This window comes from Solanum stenotomum, chromosome 11 (genome assembly GCF_019186545.1).
Source record: "Solanum stenotomum isolate F172 chromosome 11, ASM1918654v1, whole genome shotgun sequence".
In the NCBI taxonomy this organism is placed as follows: domain Eukaryota; kingdom Viridiplantae; phylum Streptophyta; class Magnoliopsida; order Solanales; family Solanaceae; genus Solanum; species Solanum stenotomum.
This window is the reverse complement of record NC_064292.1, coordinates 14275332-14290759: the sequence shown is the minus strand read 5'-3', so window position 1 is coordinate 14290759 and position 15428 is coordinate 14275332. Positions and strand designations below refer to the sequence as shown.

General features: G+C 34.7%; 3 protein-coding genes and 1 pseudogene across 3 annotated transcripts; 1 reads left to right on the top strand and 3 right to left on the bottom strand.

Annotated features, from left to right (window-relative positions):
- Window positions 1-204: 204 nt before the first annotated feature.
- LOC125845676 (UPF0481 protein At3g47200-like) lies at window positions 205-5935 on the top strand. The gene is made up of 4 exons (XM_049525219.1): window positions 205-276; window positions 617-1932; window positions 3240-3273; window positions 5801-5935. Exons 1-4 carry the CDS (start codon window positions 205-207, stop codon window positions 5933-5935), a joined length of 1557 nt encoding a protein of 518 aa, XP_049381176.1.
- An 821-nt stretch (window positions 5936-6756) lies between these two features.
- LOC125845675 (vesicle-associated protein 1-2-like) lies at window positions 6757-9745 on the bottom strand (annotated as a pseudogene).
- Window positions 9746-12518: 2773 nt separating this feature from the next.
- Window positions 12519-13845, bottom strand: LOC125845590 (disease resistance protein RPH8A-like). Its single transcript, XM_049525136.1, has 2 exons — window positions 12853-13845; window positions 12519-12758 (listed from the first exon to the last, which is right to left on the bottom strand). The coding sequence occupies exon 1, from the start codon at window positions 13806-13808 to the stop codon at window positions 12876-12878; it is 933 nt and encodes a 310-aa protein (XP_049381093.1). The 5' UTR covers window positions 13809-13845; the 3' UTR covers window positions 12519-12758; window positions 12853-12875.
- Window positions 13846-13863: 18 nt separating this feature from the next.
- LOC125845674 (disease resistance protein RPP13-like) lies at window positions 13864-15428 on the bottom strand. The gene is made up of 2 exons (XM_049525217.1): window positions 13938-15428; window positions 13864-13878 (listed from the first exon to the last, which is right to left on the bottom strand). Exons 1-2 carry the CDS (start codon window positions 15426-15428, stop codon window positions 13864-13866), a joined length of 1506 nt encoding a protein of 501 aa, XP_049381174.1.

The following is a 15428-nucleotide window of genomic DNA, read 5'->3' as shown; positions in this document are numbered from 1 at the left end:
ATTATACCGATTGAATACTTGTATTATGTATAAAATGTTCCTACTAAACATGTTTTAGACAATAAAGTTTTTAATGGCTTGATTTTCACGTATTTGACATGAAAATTGTTGTTAGAAGAAATTCTATCGACATTTTTGTAGTTTTATTGAAATTAAAAAGAATGTGTTTTTTTTTTTGTAGGAATTAGAATTGAAGAAAGAGGGATGGCACACTCCATTGAGATTACCTCAATAGATAACCAAACTCCACTGCTTCTTCAAACTGAAAAAGATGAGGTATCTCTCTATCAATTTAGTTTTTTTATTTCATTAACCCACTTTTCTTTTGGCAATTAAATATAGAATTTTTTAGACTATTGTGATTTTAGGTCTACTTCATGATCCTAACATATTCACTAACTATGGATTTTTTTTAAAATTTGAGTCGGGTTTGGAGGGGTAAAGAAAATAGGTCGGGTGAAGTAAGTTTATAAAGTCTTGTTGACATTTTATAATTAAAAAAAGCAGTTTTAAGTTTTTTTTTTTTTTTTTAAAAGATCATCTTGTTAACAAAAAAGGTAAGTATAGATAATTTGTTAAACGATGAGGTATATATGCACAACTTCTTTAAATGTAGATCAAGGAAACAAATGATGAAGATCCATCAGGGTCGCAAACAAAGAAACGTGTAAATCAAATCTTTGATAAAATGTTTGATGATTTGGACAAATCATCTTTTAAATCGAATAGCATATTCAAAGTAAATGTGCGGCTACGTGAATCAAATCCAGATGCTTACACACCAAAGATGGTCTCTATTGGTCCTTACCATAGGAAAAATCCTCAACTTCGTCCAATGGAAAAGTACAAACTATTGTACCTACGGCGATTTCTTAAACGAAAAGAGGGGCTTGATGTGGAATTTTGCACCAGTGAATTGCAGATACTGAAGGAGGAAGCACTCAAGTGTTATGAAGATATAGAAGATAATAGTCATGAATTTTGCCAAATGTTGTTGCTTGATGGCTGTTTTGTGGTTGAGTTTATTCGAGAGCGTTGGTATGAGGTAGAGCAGCTTCCCAAAGAAAAAGACATGATTATCATTACTAATGATGCAAGTTACATATTCCGAGACTTGATGTTATTAGAAAATCAACTTCCTTTCTTTGTCCTCGACCAACTTTATCACTTGACAAAACAAGATTATGAATCACCACTGGCAGTACTGGTGAATAATGCGTTTACCCGTTTCGTAGACACGCTAAAAATATTTCGTGCATCCTTTAGACTGATAGGAAGTATCACAGGAGATATCAAACATTTACTTCATCTAGTACACATATTGTTATGTGATGGGAATCCACCGAAAAATGTAGACCATCACATAACGTATCATAAGGTCATGCCAAATGCAATAGAGCTTTCCGAAGCTGGAGTTAGCTTTGTAGACGTCAGCTCTGATACCACAAAATTATTGGATATAAAATTCGTTAATGGATTGATGAGAATTCCTTGTTTTCGAGTCGAACATGGTACAGAGACCCTCCTACGAAATCTCATTGCTTATGAGCAACAATCAAATGTACATCCTTCATATTTCAGTGATTATGCAATTTTCATGGATCATCTTATCGACTCAGACAAAGATGTGAATTTGCTTCGCCAGAAAGGAATCATAGTGAACTGTATTGCAGATGACAAAAGCGTGGCTAGCCTCTTCAACAAAATCGGAAATGGGGTCGTCCCGACGTATCCCAACTTCTATTACGATCTGGAATTCAGACAAGCAATTGAATATAGTGAAAAACCATGGAACAGAATGAAGGCAAATTTGAAGCATAATTATTTTAGTAGTCCTTGGGTAGGAGCTTCAACTATGACAGCCATCATACTCCTCCTACTCACAACTATACAGACTATTCTAGCTATCACAAGTGCCTTTAAAAGTAACAAGTAATTGTCTCAACTCATGTATTGGGTTTAATTTGTTGTTGAATGCTAATCCATCAGTTTAATTATTTCAAGCCTCTATTAATTTTGAGGTTTATTAATTATGTTTCTCTTAGTTTATTTTAATAGTAATTAATTATTTTTAGTTGAACATTTTTCAGTTAGTTTTCTATCGAAATATCACTCTGCAATCAAAACCAGAAAAATTAAGTGTATCAAAACAAATTGCAAAATATATAAAGGACTTTTCGTTTTCTTCCTCTCTTCAAAAATGTTAACTTCCCTATATCTATATTTTTGCTAAGTAAGTTCTGTTATTGTTGGTAGGGGTGTAAAAAGAATATGAAAAATCGATCGAACAAATCGAATCAAATCGATTTATGTTATTTTCTTCAATAAAATCGTGAACTTTTATTTAAGTATATAACCGTCCCGAACAATTGGGATGGTCGTTTTAATTTATGAAAAAAAATGAATAATTTCCGAACCGAACCGAATAATATGTAAATATATTTTATATATTAACAATATGTTAAATTTAATATATAAATATATTTTGTAATATTTTTTCAAATATAAATATAACTTAGGTCCTAAGCCTCTAGTGACTACAAGATTTTGGGTCTTTGCTCTTTAATTAGCCTTTACTTAATTAGGTTTAAAACTAAAAGATATTGTAATAGATACTCTATCGAACAATACCAAACACTCCTATTAAATGTTAAGATTAAACAATACGGTAACAACGTTTTACATTCTTGTTTTCTTGGTGAAGAATTAAAGTGCTTCTTCAAGAACATATTTGTGACAAAGATATTTTAATAGTAGTATATTTTGAGGTGATATTATAAAAGTAAAAAAAAACACAAAAATTAATCGAACAGTATCGATACCGAAGAGAACTGATATGATTGGGATGGTTTTAAAAAATTTAAGTAACTTTGGTTATACATTATATAATACCCGAAATATTGGGATGGTGTAGTTTTAAAAATATAACAGACCAAACGTCCCATTTACATATGTCCTTGGTATGTGGTAGAGCCACAGTCACTTAAGTCTAACAAGCATATAGCAAAAAGATAGAGAATACGATATGATTACTATTTGATATTTAATTAATTAAAATCTGAAATATGTATTGAAAATACCTCTAAATTTGGTATGAATTATTACTTTAGGCTCCCAACTATTCACAGCCTTAAAAACACCTCTCTATTTGATTACACGGATTTTAAAAACATCCCTCTTATGTCACTTATCATCCACCCATGCATCTATGTTAAATTATTTGCTGACGTGATATACAGTTATTCACCATTCGACCATAGAGACATACAGCTTGTGAGTATCACCAAAACCTTGAAATACAACGGAATACAAGTTGGAAAATGGGAGATAGACACTGAGTAGCAATAGACATAAAAGTAAGAACAAATAATCTGAAAAAAGAATTACGATTAGACAAGGCAAGAGGAAATGAAAGTTGCCATTATCAAAAAGGACAAAGATGTATTAAAGAATTCGAAATTTCCCACTAAGCCAAAGACTTTTTTTTTTTTTTTTTGGGAATATCTCACTGGCCCTTGATTGACGATATCTAATGTGGTGATTAAATATGATGATTCGTGATTGTGATGGTAATGGTAGTTAGGTATGAGCAGTAAGTTGGAAACCTGTATGCACAACGGAAGCATATCATAATCATACTGCTTACATAAATAATAGACAACAAATAGTTTATGCTAAAACATATAAACTTTCTAAAATTTAATTCAAGATTTACCTGTTGAAGCGTGAACAAATACCTTCAAGCGAATTACAAGCTAGTCCACAAACTGGACGGGAGTTCTGCGGTCTTCTACAGTTCACTTCCGAACTCTCAATAGTTGGGTGGACAAGTATCGTATATAAACTTATTCATTAGAAGAATTACAAGAAAAAGCACTGACATTTAGTGACGGATAAAAAATCTTGTCCCTTAAATGTATATGTAGATATTATTTTGGTCCCTAATTCTTGATATTATAACAAAAGGGCAAAATATGGTCTCGATACTCCAAATCAAATGGGACAGAGCATCATTTTATAAATTTGACTCTAAAAAAAGAGGGAGATAAATAAAGAAAAAAGGTAAAGGTAAACTTGAAGCGTGAAAAATTAAACCTACCTCGATGTCTCAAAACCCCTAAAATCAACACCACCTCTCAGATGAGCATTTTCAACAACGCTCCTCTGAGGTTCTCCACAAACACAACGCTCCGCTGAGGTTCTCCAAAAGCCTCTGTTCCTCATCCCTTCTACTTCTGGTCGAGATTGGAGCTATGTACAGACTGTACACCATTGATCTCTTCAAATCTCTCTGTTCGGTCAGATCTTTTGTTTATATCTACCTCAAATTTTTCTTTCTATTTTGTGTTTTTGCCTCATAGTTTTGTTACTCGTTGATCTTCAAGAGGAGTAAAGTGATATTCCATATTAAAATTATTTTAGATGATGTTTCTTATTTTCAAATGGCACTGATTCCTGAATTAGAGTTATCTTTGCTATTAAGATCTTTATTCTTCAAGAAAAAATTATTATATGAGTTAGGGTTATCTTTGAGATTATGATATTGATATTGAAGTGGGTGCACATGTTTAGTGTTTCAGAGAGATTAAACAATTGCAATTTCCTCAACTCATTTTTTGATTTATGTTGTTATTGAATGTTCGGCACTTTAGCAGTTATAGTGTTATTATATGTTCTCCACATGTTATAGCATTGTTATCTATACATATTGGTAAGTGATTTATTTGAGCTCTATGAATTTAGTGAGGTGGGGTTCAACATTATCAAGAATATTGTGGGAGTTTGCTCAAAAAAGTTGCAGTTATCCACAAAAAAAACTATTGAATGGGAAAAACAACAAAAATTAATAGAGGTAATTAGGACCGTTTATTCATTTCTGATTGTGTTTTAACAGAGGTAATTAGGATATGATTTTAGTAATAAAATTAGTCCACAAACTGTTATTTAATCAATACAAGTTAAAGAAAAGTTATATATGAGATTATATACTCTAATAGATTCAAAATTCACAATATGAGGTCAAAGAATTATTTAAGGATCTAACCTAGTGTTTTAACTACATTAGTGAACTCTTATTTTCTAGCCTTTCTTATTGCTATATACTTTTTCTTGTCTCTGTGTATCTTTTTATTGCTTGCAAGCTTATGAGCACTTCCATTTAGCAGTAACATTATCAAATTGTCTTCCTTTATTACGTATGGCGATAATTAATGTTCCTTGTTCAAGAATCATGTTTCTTCATGGTTAAAATTACATGTTCATGTGTGCTATGAAAGAGTATAAGATTACATGCTTTTTCATGGTTAAAATATACACATTTGTAGGAAAAAATAACTAGTTTCAAAGTTGGTTTTTTGATAGTTTATGCATTTATGATTGAAATCTAAAAATAACTAGTGTATATTTGCAAAACTTTTAAAGTAGAGATCACATCTTATTTGATAAATTTTAACCGAATAAAATCTCTTATAAAAAGAAACTACTTTTTGTTTTTTGGGAAATCTTGTGAGGTTTGGTCTAATTCATTTCCTTGGTTTTAATTTTATTAAGTGAAGATATGGATCTAGCATCCATTTATATGGTATAATAATCTTGTCATGTATAAAAGAATTAATGGTAGGACCAAAGCTTACTAGTTCTCTGCCCCACTTTAGCAATTGAAGATTATCATTGAGAATTTGGTTTACTACTCCAGAACAACTATGCACGAATATGAAAGAGATGTAATTTATGATCTCCACGATTTTTTCAGATCTTTCATCTTTTATTTTGCTATGACAATTTCGTTGTGTTCATTCAGGAGTATAAATATATGGATGAATATGAGGAGGAAGGTGAAGAACAAAAAGAGGATGAGTGTGGTAAAGAGGAATATGAGGAGGAAGAAACTGAAAAACTTCCAAAAGAGTTATTGGAGTACCAGGAACTCCGATAAATGACTGAAAAAGATATCAGGAAACAGAGGAAGACAAGAAATTAAGAAGGCATTGCCAAGGGACAAGTGAGTGCCACTAGTGTGTTTCTGTTTTTGAAAATTCTTATCTTTTTTTTTTGGAATCTAAGTAATTCATCATGACAATAAAATCAATCTACTATAATTACTTATCAATATTGTTCAACACTTGGTTGTATTCATAACTTCGGAAATAAACTTGATCAATAAACTAATGTTGTCATCTCGAGTTTCAAAAAAGAGGATGTTGAACCAGTTGTTCATATGATGATTGCTTCAAGCACAAGTGCCATTATAAAACTAATGAAACTAACTTGCACACATTTAAGTCAACCAGACAACTAATTGACTCAAGGTTCTGAAATTTTTTAAACAACTGGAGCATTGAGAATATAGCAAGAATTTGTAAGGATTTTCATAGAATTACTCAAAGAGAACGAGTCTTTCGATATAACTATAAATGCCTTTGATGTTTCTTTTCTTAAGAAGGCCCTTGATCTTTAATTCTCTCCAACTCTTTCTTTTGATATCATAACACAAACAACATAAAACACCTTACTTCAAGTTTAAGATGAAATGTAATAGCTTTTAAGTGTTAGACGTTTTATCTTGGGAAATAGAAATTGAAGATAACACAGAGAATATATGGACTTATTATTCACACTGCATATATGGAATGTTATATGTAGTCACGAAGACTAATGAATGTAGAGCAAGGGATAGCCTTACATAGATATAAAAAAGCGTAGCATTCGACCATTGAATTGTGTCTATTTTTATTATCTAGCTTATCATAATCGCAACTACTTGTGTCTGTCTCGGCTCTCCCCCAAACTGTAAACAATACAGACGGAGAAGAGCTTTTTTTTGCTGGTTATTATGAAGAGGAAATGGAAAGGTTTTTGGTGGTATGTGTCCTGCCACGAGCTACCCCCGAGACGCGGACACGGGACCTAGGACCACAAGTGATCCCAAGCTAACCCTGCTGGCATGATCATGAGCATACTAAATATAATAAACTGATGCGGAAGCTAAATCATAAATAAATCTGAAAAGATAGGGAATATCCATATACTATAACTGAGATAAATGAAAATTGATGAGTTTAATACAAAGAGGATATTAACTCAATATTAAGTTGAATCTAACTATGTCTGAAAATAGCCTCTAACTGACTAGAAATGTTGGGATAGGCCCCAGCTAAGTCTAGCAAAACTGAAACTAAAGGACTAAAATACTGAAAAGAAACTCATGACTATTGTCCTCGGAGAATGAGGACTCACCACTGATTCTGCTGAACTGGAGATCGGGAACCGATCTAAGCGTGATCTGGATGCTGAGAACCTCACATCACGAGAAGATGTAGCACACGTATGCATTAGTACTTGATAAGTACTGAGCATGTAGAATAGAGTAAAGCTGAAATAACATATAACTGAACAAATCAATAAAGCAATGAAATAATCTGAGCATGATATAGATACTGAATATTGAGCTAACTGAATGCAATGACCAATTTATAACACGCTGAGACTGAATACTGAATATACTGATAAATGGTCAATGCAATAGAATCTGACTGAGCTGTGGGAGCTACTAATAACCGACATAAAACCACATGAGCTAAATGTGGAGTCCGATGTATGCATCCCATCGAGAGGACCCAATATACCCTGCCAGAGGTATAGAGGCATACTGACATGATCACTAAACTGATGTTGCCCACAGAGGGGACTTACACCTACGTGGCTCGTAGTTCTGGGACTATATGGGTACGCTGAACCTTAGTATAACTCGGTATTATGCTACTCCCAATGAATTAAGTGGTTAACTGGTTATGACTGAATTTCTATAAATATTGGATAGCTCAAAACTGAACATGCAAACTGAGAATGCAACAATTAATCTGATAATGATGCATTAATAACTGAGGCATGTATAACTGAATAACTGAGATATCTAACCTAGCATGTGTAATTCAAGAACTAAAGAAATACATAGCCAGGGTTCTGAAATTCATTCAAGAAACGATGTAATAACATGATAATCTGATTTGGAACATGTTAATAACTAATTCATGGTGATCTGCTGTAATTCTAGAAACCCTAGGTCTATTCATAATAAGGGAATCAAGAAACCGATTGAATTCTAGGGACCTAATGAGCGAAAGGAACCCACTAGTGAAATCCCACATACCTGGTGACGAATTCCACGGAGAAATCTTTCGCTTTCGGGGCTGGAACTGATGGAACCTTGCTGCGTTCTTGAACTAGGGTTCTTGACCTTTTTTTCCTCTCTTGCTTCTAATTTTCTAAGTTTTGATTAATGATTTTGTCTCAAGTAAGTTCTAGTTATATTTCTAGGCTTAAACTGACTAAAACCTCATGATTTAAGGTCTAAACGACGTATCTTAGGGGTTAAACGAAATAGGAAAAGACCAAAAGACCCCTGACTTAACTGTTGTCGGAGTGACTGACGAACGGGACTGACGAGCCGTCATTCAATCGACGGTCCGTCGATTGGAATCGTCGGTTGAGTCTGCCCGACAGGGGTTCACTAAAATGGGATTAATATTTTACTCGGAGGTCGAAATTTAGCAAACTTGGTGGCGTTGGAAAGAGGATTCAATTATCTATCTTACCATAGGTCATGGGACACCTAATTCATTTTGTGCTAAGAGTTATGACCATCTGAAGTTGACCCATCAATAATTTTCAGCTAACTAGCTGCTAACCCTCATCTACAGTCAGACCTACGGACCGTGGATCGAATGACTGTCCGTGCTAGTCGACTGTAGTTTGTGTCAGAGGCTGGGTAAAGGAGGTCTCGATCCACGGACATAGACCACGGACCGTGGTATGATCTACGGACCGTGGGTCTGTCCGTGAGTCGGGACTTAGCCAATTTTCTGAGCTGGTTTGGGGAGGGGTTGCAGTGGTGAACCACGGACCACCAGCACGGGCCGTGGTCTGACCTACGGTCCGTGGATGGCAACCGTGGGTTGCACCTGCAACTTCTCAAAATCTTTATTTTTGGTCTGTTTCGGATACGGGGTGTTACAGTATGTTCGAGTTGGGGGAGGGGGACAATATATGCATGTGCTATCATTATTTGGGCTACGGATATATGTTTTGAGAATATAAACCAAAAGGATTTCCAGAATTGCAATGGTGAGAACATATATAGATGGGGTACCACCACGACTGCTGTTATGTCCCCCCTCCCCCCTCAATCTCAAGAGTTCCAATTCTTGCTGAAGCTTTTCATTTTGCTGCATGACAAAAAATTTCTCATCTGTCAGCTTTGAAATTAGTGCCTTTGTCTCCAACGAGTTGTCTTGTTGCTCATTATACGACCTTGATATATTATTATGCTCCGATATATTTACAGTTCAAATTTTGAATACTAAAGCCGTAGGAGAAGAACCTTCCTCGGACCCCTGCCTTACATGTAATGGCACTTGAGGAGGAACATAAACAACTTTCAACTTGCAGTCCTCCACATAATTCCCCAACTCCTTATTGAACATCTCGGGAGTAATGTACTTTGCAGTAGTTCAAGGGCCTGCAACAACACTTTGAAGCAGGAATTTATCCTTGCATTGCATGTATAGTAGAGCCTCTTTATGCCGTTGCATTGTAATTATGACATCGTTGGAAGATTGAGGCATGAAAATTCCAGTGTTGGGCTTTACATAATACTTCCTTTGATTTATTGTCTTTTCCTTGAAAGTAACATAATTATTAGACTTGTTCTTCCTAATATCATTGTTGCACTCTAACATCACCACACTCTCTAGACTCTACTTGTATGATTACACTAGGTTTATTGATTGACAAGTGCTCATTGAATCTTGGGACATCTATTATGCAGGATAAGGAGTTGATTGAATATATCCCAGTGCGATCAATCACTAACAAGCATCTATCTTGAAGCTATCAATTATATGAACTGGGTCAAAAGTGTAAGAATCCAAAGAAACGATGCCCTTATATTGTTAATTACTATTATGAAAATACATCAAGTTTAGATATTCTTTTTGACCACAAACTACATTTGATTTCAGTTGATGGACATGACCATCAAGGTTCTACGTGGACTCATTTTGTTTTATAAGTTATTCTCATTATTTTTTTTATGATCCTTGTTCTGTATTCTCATGAGTAGGGTAAGCTTAATGGATATATGAGAAAAGAGTACTTAAAAACCTACTTTGTGAGTTCTCTTGTGAGTTGTGACTTGTGAGTAAGCTTTTAGGTTTCGTAGCCGAGCGTAGCAAGGGATTCTCCAAAGAGAAGATAGCCCTCTAACAATATTTTGAATGACTTTGAAGCGTTTGAGTTAATTTTGTTGTTCAATGCTCTAGGAATCTAAAATATAGAACGCAATATATCTTATTTCTTATCAACACTAAAATATAGTGTGATTTGGTTGTGCACATAATTTTTTTTCTAATAGAATTTATTTTGTATGTTTTACATGATTTGGAGACATCCGTTTTCTAGTCAAGAAGCAAGTTGGAATACTTTAAAAAAATTGACAAATTTATTATCTTTTTTTAAGGATTGTATGGAATACTTTAATAGGAATTTTAATTTTTTTGGCCAATGAGTTGCGTAATAGTCTTGTGACCATATTTTTGTAAACACTATTATTTGTGAGATGTTAATCAACACTTCTAATTAATATATTATCCAGAATCATTTTGTTATCTATATTATCTAAGAAAAGCATGACAGGAAAAATTACGTGTTATTTATGTGCCACATTTTCTAGCCATAAATCATCTTTAGGGACCAACAGTGTGTGAGTCCTTAAAACTGTTTAAGGACCAGGTTTTTTGTCGTGATAACCTTTTAGTGTCTAGATAAGCTCGTCATGAAATTTTAAGGTACCAATTGATTGTTTTGTGTAAGGACCATAATCATGGTCCTAAAAGAGTTTTAGGGACTAGAACTTTACATGGTCGCAAAAACGTTTTAAGTACTAGCACCTAAATCTCGTCCCTATTGATCTTTAGCGACTGAGCCAATAGGGGCGGCTGGCGACCAGAATTTTCTCATCGCTAGTGACCTTTAGAGACCAGAATTAGACCTTTTGGGACCATATTTCTCGTCCCTAGTGGCCCTTTTACTTGTAGCGAATTCGTATTTATAGAGATTTCTTTCATTGTCCAAGAAATAGAGAAATGTCTTTCCTTAAATAGAAAAGATGTGTATTTTTCCCTTTTCTTAGAATAGAAAAAGACATGTACTTCTCCCTTTCCTTAGAATAGAGAAATACACATATTTCTCCCTTTCCTCCTTAGTATAGATTATGAGTTCTAGTTAAATACGGGCATGGTAGGGACCACATAATTAATTACTGAGGCTTCCTATTATGGAAATAATTTTAAATAATTAATTTGAATTATTCTCACCATAATAAATTACAAATCATTCCACTAGAAATTCGTAATTGCACTCCTCTATTTATATTTTGAAATTTCCCATTAAACACATATGTAATTTCCCATGTTAAGATTACATATACTAATCAATAAACTAAATTACTGACATTTAATTCAATGATCAATTTCCTTTCGAGGACTGCTTAACTTATTTCATGTGTCGGATTCAAAAATCTACTTGCAAGGTTTGACACGATGAAAAACTTATAAGCTTCTCAAAAAGGCATATCATCAATCTCTATATCGAGACATGGATTCCGTCAACTCACTTATTATTTCACCAATATATATTATCATCATCCAATCTACCTGACATATTGATTAACCTTAGAATCTCACCTTTTAATAAATCAAAACGATAATTTATACAGATCATAAAGTTATATCAGGATTAAGAATACAAGTACATTTAATAGTTTAGAGAATATGCTTTTCTCAGTCAGTCTAAAACAACTATCTCTACTCGGTCCCGTTCAATACATACAAAACGTACTAGCACAAGAAGGTGGAACTATACCATTCAAATAATCAAGATAAACTACATATAATCTTGTGCTACAATCGTACCGATGTCGTGCCCAATTCCCATCTTAGATTGTGAACAAAAAACGTTATACTTATAAGAACCGATGATTTAATCCTCTGTGTATAAGCTAAAACTCTATACACTAAATCATCTGCTATATAAGTAAACAAACACCATAAACGAATATATGATCTATTAAAAATAAATAAATAATTATTCTATAATAAATGTTATATATAAATACATGATTAATAGTTTATATCCCAACATAGTACTCATTCAGCTAATAAAGATTCAGTCATTTGTCACTCTGATTGTCTTACGAGGAGATTCATGTGTTGATTGTTGGTGTGCCCCTAATTTCTATCTCATTTCGTTCATCTTCTTTTTTTTTTCTTTCCATTGTTTTGTTGTTGTAATGTGATTTGTTATGTTTGTTAAAGTTGCAAGAATTTTCCAGTTTATGTCAGAAGATTCAGTACTACTCACTACTAGTTATCTAATTTAAGTTAAAGAAAGTGGAATTCGGAAAATATTAGTTTAGAACTCAGTAACTTAAAAAGACTAAAATTCTGAGAGTTTAATTACAAAAGAAAAATGAAAACAAGAAGGAATTTTGACAGGTTCCTAGTTTCCACTAAAATGGCTCATGTGTTTTCTCCCTCTTGTTTTTACTTGGTCTCCTTCATATGGGATTCTTTTCCTTTTTTTCTAACCCGCTCATATTTGATCCAACCTGCCCATTTTAAGTCACCGCTCTTGACATCCCAGCTCGTTCCACGTGCTTTTACTTCCCTCTTTTGCCATTGTCCCAATTTAGAAATGGGAGGCTGAATATGAACAACAAGAAGAAAAAACAGAACAATTGTCATAAAATAAAAATGAACCAAAGTCATGTAGGATTGGATTTGTTTGTATACTTACCTTTGCTATTATCAAATAAGACTTCACATATGCTTGTAAAGCTCCACCATATTTAATTTCTCTTCAACATCTTTCATTCTCTTTGGAATCTCCTTCAGCTCTGGACAAGCATGGATATGAAGACCTTTAATGAGAGGCATGGCACTTGTGTCTAAATGCCATCGTTCTAGGTTTGAAAGATCATAAAGACGAAGGGACTCTAGTTGACTGAAGGTGTTATTGCTGCACATTATTTCTTTTCCTTTATAAGCTTCTTGTAATATGAGATCTTTTAGGTTTGGCAACTTTCCCAAAATAGGCATCGGATCCTCCATGAGTCTTGACTGCCAAAGAACCATCATTGTGATGGAATTTGGAAACAGAGGCAGTTTCTCTACTCTCCCTTTTAACCACAATTTCTGCAGATTTTCACAAGAATAAAGAAATTCAAGGGATGGGAATGGAGATGTGTATAATTCATCACGTTCACAAAACAATCTGAGAGTGCTAAGGTTTTTCAAGCTGCTAATGTTCTTTAGGGAGTAAGAGTTCCAAATACTACACATGGTTAATTCTCGAAGGTTGACTAAATCAACAGGGTCAACATCTTTCCACTGATCACAATAAACGCCTTTAAGAACTTGAAGGCTAGTGAGTTTGCTTAGATGTTTCAGAGATTCTGAATACCGAGCATCTAAATGTCCTAGATTTATTAGGTCAGCTGTCTCTTGGGGTAGTTTGCAAGAGTATCCATTGACAACAAGTGTCTGTAGATTCTTGAGGTTGCCAATGGAAGTGGGAAGATCATGGATACGACCTCTCAATCTTAAGAACTTGAGGTGGTACAAACTTCCTATGGCATCAGGAACTAAATGTGGCTGTGGATTCTTGTCAACACACATCTCCAAGTATAACACATAGAGATGTTGGAACACACTACTGAAATTTATGAGACTCATCTTACGATCGAAGAACATAATTGACCTCAACTTTAAGTTAGAAAGATCAAGGGAGGGGTACCTTTCTCCTTGACTATGAATGACATGTCTGATACATAAAGAGGATATGGAGTGGATTTTTGGATCATAAATGCCAAAGAAGTTTACCTCCGATGCCTCTTGTATCGCAAGATCATGGAGTAAATCATGAACCCTACATGCAGTAACTCTTTCCCAAAATGTATGTACAACTTGTATCAAACTTCGTCTTATCAGCTCATTCAAGTAGCCTTCAGCGACATCCTCCATTCTTTCTTCCCCTCTTGGTATGAAACCCTCCGCCATCCACAACCGTATTATGTTTTCAGCCTCGATCACTTGATCTTCTGGAAAAATACCAAAGTAGAGAAAACACTGCTTGAGCGCAGTTGACAAATCATTGTAGCTTAATGATAGTATGGAGGAGATTTCAATAAATTCATCTTCAACATTGATCTTCCAAAGGTGATCTTTCACCTTTTGCCATTCATCTAGCCCCTTTTTATGCGAAAGTAGTCCGCTCAATACAACAATTGCAAGAGGTAAGCCTCTACACTTTCCCACCATATTCTTAGCTACCCTCTCCATAGTGAAGGTCATTGCTCGAACATCAAGTAGTTTCCTACGAAAGAGATCCCAACTTTCTTCTTGGGTTAGGAAACGAAGTTCATAGACAAAACCTCTGTTATCTGCTCTTTCAGCGACATCCTTTTTGGGCGTGGTAATAATGACTCTGCTGCCATTCTTGCTATCCGGGAATGCTCTTTGCAAATTCTCCCATACTTCTTTCTGCCGTACATCATCAACCACCACAAGGTATTTGCGTTCTGTTAATAGATCACGAAGATAAATTTCTAGATCTCCTTCTGGCATGCTTTCCAACAAATCTAGAGTTACCTTGGTGCGACCTTGGATGGATTTTATGATAGTCGAAAGAAGATCCATTGTGTTGTACTCTTGAGAAACACATATCCAAGCGCGTGTTGGGAAGCTAGAGGCAATATTAGGATTGATGTAAAGTTTTCTGGCAAGAGTGGTCTTGCCTAAACCGCCCATTCCATAAATGGAGAGGACGCTTCGACGAGGCTCTGCTTTGAGAAGTTCATATACCAATGTTTGTACAACATCCTGAAGTCCAACAAAAATGTAATCCTGGTCATCCACATATGAGGTAGTTCTCCTCAATGTTCTAACCTTATTACTTGTCCCTTTTCCTGCATTATAATTGATAGTATTTGTAATATCATAAATCTCTCGCTTCACAGAGATATCCGTGATTCGTTGCTTGAGTGATTGGATCTCTTTGGTGACATTGTAGGATTTCTTCCTACAGATGCAAGCGCAAACCTTGAGACAACTAGCACATTTACCAGCCTCGATGCTATAAGTCTTGAGTATAGTAATAACGTCATAAGCAATAGAGTTGATCTCAAGCACCCATTGTTCAACTCCTTCATCTCCACTTCGCTTTTGTTCTGCATCTTTGAGGAAAGACTGCATTAAGAGAAGCTCGTTTCGCAGCAATGTAACTTCTTCTCTTAGATTTTTACGCAGGGAAACTTGTTGTATGAGTAGATCACCCAATTTTTGAACTGCAAATGATACCAAGGCCTCAGCCAT